The sequence below is a fragment of the Olea europaea genome, unplaced genomic scaffold (genome assembly GCF_002742605.1).
Source record: "Olea europaea var. sylvestris unplaced genomic scaffold, O_europaea_v1 scaffold5328, whole genome shotgun sequence".
In the NCBI taxonomy this organism is placed as follows: domain Eukaryota; kingdom Viridiplantae; phylum Streptophyta; class Magnoliopsida; order Lamiales; family Oleaceae; genus Olea; species Olea europaea.
In genome coordinates this window covers 1-6,945 of record NW_019263653.1, presented here as the reverse complement: position 1 = coordinate 6,945, position 6,945 = coordinate 1, and the positions used below count along the sequence as shown (strand labels likewise).

Here is a 6,945-nt window from a genome sequence, read left to right as displayed (position 1 = left end):
TTTGTTGGAGAATTTTTTTAGTGGTGTGACCAGTTGAGTTTTCTCAATTTTTGTTTGGGCCCAGTAGCGTGGAAAAGTTCAGCGTCTCTTCGAGATGAGTCATAGTTTGTTTCGCCTTTTTGCCTGCCATTGCTGATGTAGTACTTGAAATTTGAAGATTTTGAGATCAAAAGATGAGAGGACAAGAAGGTCCCACTGGGCGTGCCAAGAAATTTGTACAACGGAATCTCGTGTATTAAAATACAGAAATCGTTACAAATTGTATTTTGATAAATACAAGTGATGTTGACCTTCTTGTAATTGTAAAATTGCAAAATCCTCTGATTAATGATCTGAATATTTGAAGACGAGGGGCCACGTGGCTTAAATCCCGGTCTTCAATAATTTGTTGAAAATTTGATTTGTCGAAATTTGACTTGTTTGGAATTTGAATCTTAAGGCTTGGACTTGAATTTGATTTAATTTGAAAAAAACTTTGATCTTCTTGGACTTGGCGTGAACCTGTTTGATTCGAAGAAGATTTTAATCTTTTGGGGTTCACCGAACTAAGGTTTGACAGAATTTCTTCCCTTCTTTCAACTTTAAGATTTTTTCAATACTTCGTGGCGTTCTCTGTTTTCTTTCTTACTTGCTTTCTGTGTGTCCCGTCTTATGGACCATTGGTCTTATTTATAGGGGAGGATTCGGGCTAATTTTGGTAATTATTCAGTTATATTTAATTAAAAGAGATAATTGAGTAATTATAATTTTATTTATTTGTTTGTTTATTTATTTAAAATGTGGTATGGACTTTCGGGTTTTTATGAACTTTAGCAGACTTAAGATTTAATTGAACTAATGATTTAAATCGACCCAATCCATTTTATTTTATTTACTTATTATTTTTTTGTTATGTTTACAATGGGTTTTTGCAAAGCCGCCACAAGTTCACTTGCGAGCTAGCTCGACAGCTCACGAGCTGGCCGTGCTAGTTAGTGAGTAGCTCCCATGACTCGCATGGGATTTTTGGGCTTGGCTTTGTCCGTATTCACCTACGAGGCGAGCCAAGCTGTCCATGGGTATGAGCAACTCATGCTTACTGCCATCTCTAAGGTAGTGTTTGATAGTCATTGAAATTCCATCTTACCCTTGTTTGATACCCCTTTTTTTTTTTTTAAACCTAAAATTAAATTTCCATCTTTGATGCCACGTAAGCCATTTTCCATGAATTCAAGGAATTAATTCTCGGTTACTATAGCATTTTTCCTATTTTTTATTTTTTAGTAATGGAAACAAATTCTAAAAATTATTGTAAAAAAATATTTTCCTTTAATTGATAATTTTCATGTAAAATAAGACCAAACAAACACTAAAAAATAGATGATTTTTTTGATTTTTTTTAGGCAATGAGAACAAATTTCATCTCCAATATCAATAAATTCTATCATTTTAATTGAAAATTCTCATGTAAAACAAAATCAAACGAACACTAAAAAACACTTTTAGTTCAACATTTTCCACGTGAAAAATTATACCAATCAAATACAATAATTTACAATTCTCAAGAAAACAATTTCTAAGTAATTCAATTCTCTGAAATTCATTTTCTAGGCAATTCAATTCCATCGTTGCAATCAAACAGACCCTAATTGTAACATACCTCACGTTTCAATTAATTTGTGTAGGGTTAAAATGTCAAAATCCAAGCAACAACACAAAAATAGCAATTTAAGGCATAAGGGAACCATATTAAAGAGCTAGATGCCATTAAAACGGGTATAAAACACATGAAACCGAATATAAATAAAGTAGTACTACGTTATAGTGATAAAATACGAAGTCGTAGGGTGTCACATATAAAAATCAGTAACAAAAATCTTGCATCAAAAAGAGTAACACCATTGAATTGTGCAAGAACGAAAGTAGAGCTTAAAAGTTCCAATTTCAGATGCCAAACATAGATTTACAACTATAGGGGAGAGAACTTCTCATCCTACTTCACTATAACCAAGCCTACTGTGCACAGATTCTAATTCTACTCAAATCAGTTCACAATAATACATTCAAGTCTTGCGAAATTTGTAATTGGATCAAACGTGTTAACAATATGGAAATATTTCCCATATTCTTCATAATATTGAGATTTTTTCAGATTTCTTATCTTATTACCAAAGCATCGTCAATTACAGCACCAGAAACCGATCCAACCATTGGAGAAACTTACTAAAAAAATGACTAATCAATTTCCAAGTTTTAAGTTAACCTCCCTCCCTTGGCGGCACTGCATAAAGGAAGCTTGCTTCCACTTTGCATTTTCTTCACATCCTGGCAAGAACAAATGAAAATCATTCGTGCCATGCCACAGAATTCCCTACAAGAAAATAGCATTATATTAAATATGTATATCTTTGATATGCGGACTTTAGTTACTTTTGTTTGTTGTAAATACTCTCTAATCCACCGTCGTAAACATGCACAAGGTTCCTTGACAACTACAGTTTGAATAATATCATTTTGACATGGTTGAGAAAGACAGAATACTTACGGCCATGGGTCGTCTCCCATGAGCATCACATCACCTTCGTCATCTGTAAAAATAATTTCCCATTTTTTTCTGGGCCACAGCTCCCCCTTGATTCCAAACATCTCTTCCAGTTCACTTATGAGCTCGCCATATCCCTTCAATGCAGTCAAGTCCACCGCATAACCTAATGTGACCCCTTGCATATGAACCTTCTCAAAGGAATACAATACCGAACACATAAACCATGGATCGTGTATTTTTTTGAGGCAATTAGTGCTCAATCACTAAGACATTATTGTTAAGAAAGGTTATTTAGAGCATGTTTGGCTAAACTTAGAACATTTACTTACAAGTAAAAAATTAAAATTTTAAAATATTTTATTATTATTCAATGTTGGAAATGAGAAAACTTATATTGACAGTTAATGAATAATTACTTTCACAATAAGTAACTTTTTGTAAATGTTTGCTTGGTAGTGCTTATAAGCATTGATCTGGAATGTGTGGATAATAAGTGAACAGTAAAATGTGGGTCCTAATAAGTGTGCAGGTAAAAAGTATGTTTTACCCTTTTAAACACAGCCAAACATTCTCATCAATCTTCTGATCCACACATACCTTGGTGCAACTTCTGGAGATGTGATTTTCTCTTCTTTGAACCTCTTTTGTTAGAACTTGCAACTTCTCTTGCATTGACTCTTTGGAATCCTTTGAAGGACAAGATTTCTGTTCTGAATCACCCGAAGACAGTTTACTTGAAACATATCCCTCACAAGCATCACTTGATATATCTACTGGTTTTATAGTCGAATTCTCATCAAGGAAGCCTACTGAAGGACTGATCAGATCGACACCAAACAATCGGCATGTTGCAACATTATGTGATTCCCTCCTGTCATTCAGGAAAGGCATGGGGCCATTACTTTGTTTTCCTGAATGTGTAGCTAAATGGTCGGAAAAAAGGGACCAAGCTGAGGCACTTTTACTTTTTTCTGTATCTTCAGCAAACACATTTACAGAAGTGTTTAAATTATGGTTGCCACAGTTTTTTTTATGGACATTCCTCTGTTCTTCGAGAGCATAATTTACTTCATGTGAATCATGGGACGGATTCCAGGCAGCTGGTGCTGTTGAAGTTGGAGTTTCTACACATAGTACAATTACAAGTAAAAGGTCATAATGTAGACAAACATACAAGGAAGCGGGGAAAAAGAGTTGAGAGCATGATAGGTGGACATGACTATATGATGGACAAGATTTATAGCTTCTTCTTCTTCCTTTATACTATCCACAACAATCCGCCTTACCAAATTAGTCATAAAAGGTTAATCTAACCTGGAACTGGGTTTTCCACATGTGATCGAAACCTTTTATGCTTTGTTGCCACCGATTGAACCAGGCTCGTGGGCACTGATACAACAACTGGTTCTATCTCCCATGGAGAAACCCTTTCAGGTCTTCGAATGGATGCAGTTTCATCCCATTGAACCTGGGAATATAAGAAAACCCGATTTAAATTTCAGTTTTCTCATAAATAAAAATTTGAAAGTGAAAAGATCAGCAAAATAAAACTTACCTTTAATGATCGCCATACAGAATCTTTCCAATGAGGAGAGAAATTTTCAACCCCAATGATGGTTCCTGAAAACCTGAGTGTCAAGGTCAAGGAGAAAGAAGAGGAATATTTTAGAAACTCTCAGTATATACTTCATTATCAGCTTTGTGTATGTTTAACAACCTTCTCTCAGAAGAATCCTCCCCCTCAAATCGCATCTTGAATCTTGAGCCAACCTCAAAACCATGATTTACAGCATCTAGATATTTTTTCAGGCCTATGATGAATTGACTTGTTCTAAGAAGTTTTTCCATGGAAGACACGTATAAGAACATGCACGTCGAAAAAAAATTCTTATCAAGTATTATAGTAAAAAGAGCACATCTATACTACCTTGGCTTGTAATAAACAACAAAAATGGTCCTGGTAGCAATGGCATGAGAGGCAGTTGCAAGCACTCCTAGTTGCATGCTTTGACTTGAAATCAATGACGATGGCATGGAGCTCTGATAATGAGTGTGGCGTCTGACCCCAACATGTAATTCTCCCTTCTCTCCCCTAGAATCAAAGTTTACAAAGTAAAAAAGTCAGAAAAGGGAAAATAAGATTTTTTTTTTTTTTCCCAAAAACATTAGTGGTCCTGACTAACCAGTTACCCCAGGAGAGTATCAACAAGAAACAAATACCTCAAAAATACAAAAGAATCCCCAGCAGTTAATCGCTTAGAATTAACAAATGTACTCCATCCTGTTGTCAGCAAATGCCTTCGAGGTTGACCTGTTCAATAATTGTCATCATGTAATTCTCCCTTCTCTCCCCTAGAATCAAAGTTTACAAAGTAAAAAAGTCAGAAAAGGGAAAATAAGATTTTTTTTTTTTCCCCAAAAACATTAGTGGTCCTGACTAATCAGTTACCCCAGGAGAGTATCAACAAGAAACAAATACCTCAAAAATACAAAAGAATCCCCAGCAGTTAATCGCTTAGAATTAACAAATGTACTCCATCCTGTTGTCAGCAAATGCCTTCGAGGTTGACCTGTTCAATAATTGTCAGTCATATACGGATTTCTAACCAAAGGAGCGTTAGAAAGGTGGGAATGAAATATTACCTCTAAATATATGCTTAAAGTGCCATTCAATCCCATGCAGATCCTTGGCTACCAATTCCTGGGTTGGCATCTGCTGGCTCATATCCTGATCAAAGATCAATTTTAGTCCAAACAAACCACAATCATTTCATATATAAATAGAACCATTAATGGGCGGGAAGGCACATAGACTGCATTTGAAAATGAAAGTGGCCCAGAAAAATGAAAACAAGGAAATATTACCAAGGAAGGAAGGCATTCGTTTGCATGTTTACGAAGAACAGAAAATCCACCATGGGTGCTTGTATCAGATGCTGTCAAAACCTTGCAGAATGAGTGAACTGTAGGCCCAGGAGTCTCAGGATAACACTCATCGGGACTTCTTGGCTCAGTTTGCTACAATTGTTTAATTCAAAATCTAAAATAACTATTGGGGAAAAAAAATACACGAGATAGCAAAAGCAGTAATTTTATAAAATAGAAAGAAGCAAGACTTAGATTACTTACATCTGTTTCTGGCATCAAAGTAATTTGTGCATAGACTTCATCGGTGTCTTTTTCAGCCTACAGAGCAGAATAATTCATCAAAGACAAAATAATCTCTAACTTATTTCACTACCGAACCATGTTTAGTTGCTAATTTAGGAAATATTAACGATAAGATATGCTTCTCGATGGTAGAATAATTTTACAAGCAAAGATGATTTAACCGTTAGCTGCAAAAACAAAGATAAAACTTAAAAGCCGTATCCCCAAATTTTAAGAACCTTATCAGAGCAATGTTATGAATTAAGGCCAATCTCAATTACAGGAGGTAGTAACAAGCAAAACAATATATCAAAAACCCACATACACAGATTCATCGTGAGAACTTTGTTCTCTAACTATATTGAACGAGATATGTACAAACGATATCACGCCTCTTGCCCTAAAAAGACCGGCCTGGCTCTAAAATCCCATATATGTTAGGAATGTTAGAGTAACCTAATAGATGTACGCACTACCAAATATATACGATTAAACTCGACAGAGTTTAACAAGCAATTAAACGCATACATATTGCACAAAGCAAAATAAAACTAGGAAAAAAGGTAAAGAAGGACCATACCAGTAGCTCGATGTTAAAAACACTACAAAGGATCTTTGAGGGCAGATTAAACGTTGTTATCTTCTGATTCAATTCCTCATTTGTTGATGCCTCCAACTAACCAAAAAAAGGAAAACAAGAAAAAAGAAATTACTCGAGAAATCCCATAAAAAAGCTTAAATTTGTAAACCAAGATCTGAACTTTAAGAAAGCACAATATTTTCGATTCATTAAAAAGATAATTACTTGTTCCATGCGACCCTGCGGGAAATAGTAAACTCTCTCTTTAATTTTTGGAACATCCACCAATGGACCAGCACAAGCCTTCCATAGCTCTGTATACAGAACATACTCGGAACCACAACCTGAACATTCACAAGAAAATCATAGGGAAAATGAAATTTATTTCCAAAAAAGATAAATTAAGAGAGATGTCTTTTAGATTTCACCTTCTGCGAATGAACCCATATGCTGCTGCTGTTGTGAAAATGACCTTCTAGTTGCCATTGTTAAAGCAAACCTTTTTTCTTTTTAGATAATAAAAACCCACAATGAAATTGAAACCCCAATACATAAACTATGTAATTGTAATTGTAACTTCAATCCACTTCGTTGCAGACTTTAAAAGTCCAATAAACACACACTTCTCTCTCTACAAAATACGAAAAATCAGTGGGGAAGTGAAAGAATGGTGATGCAAAATCCCAACTTC

General features: G+C 35.1%; 1 protein-coding gene across 5 annotated transcripts; it reads right to left on the bottom strand.

Moving 5' to 3' along the window:
* Positions 1 to 1,885: 1,885 nt before the first annotated feature.
* On the bottom strand, positions 1,886 to 6,939 carry LOC111388879 (auxin response factor 9-like). 5 transcript variants are annotated; one of them, XM_023013696.1, is made up of 14 exons: positions 6,683 to 6,939; positions 6,480 to 6,598; positions 6,255 to 6,350; positions 5,654 to 5,710; positions 5,390 to 5,542; positions 5,168 to 5,252; positions 5,004 to 5,094; positions 4,452 to 4,616; positions 4,242 to 4,355; positions 4,080 to 4,152; positions 3,839 to 3,992; positions 3,122 to 3,648; positions 2,525 to 2,712; positions 1,886 to 2,350 (listed from the first exon to the last, which is right to left on the bottom strand). In XM_023013696.1, the coding sequence occupies exons 1-14, from the start codon at positions 6,738 to 6,740 to the stop codon at positions 2,233 to 2,235; spliced, it is 1,998 nt and encodes a 665-aa protein (XP_022869464.1). In that variant the 5' UTR covers positions 6,741 to 6,939; the 3' UTR covers positions 1,886 to 2,232. The 5 variants fall into 5 exon arrangements, with proteins under 5 accessions (XP_022869464.1, XP_022869465.1, XP_022869467.1 ...); XM_023013697.1 differs by having other exon boundaries at positions 2,525 to 2,658; XM_023013699.1 differs by lacking the exon at positions 2,525 to 2,712.
* Between the last annotated feature and the right edge of the window lie 6 nt (positions 6,940 to 6,945).

Coding starts and splice junctions, on each gene's coding strand:
- LOC111388879 (XM_023013696.1), bottom strand. CDS start 6,740: ATGGCAACTAGAAGGTCATTTTCACAACAGCAGCAGCATATGGGTTCA. Junction 4,153..4,241: donor GAGGATTCTTCTGAGAGAAG/GTTGTTAAACAT, acceptor CTTGACACTCAG/GTTTTCAGGAACCATCATTG. Junction 2,713..3,121: donor TCTCCAGAAGTTGCACCAAG/GTATGTGTGGAT, acceptor TCCTTTGAGAAG/GTTCATATGCAAGGGGTCAC.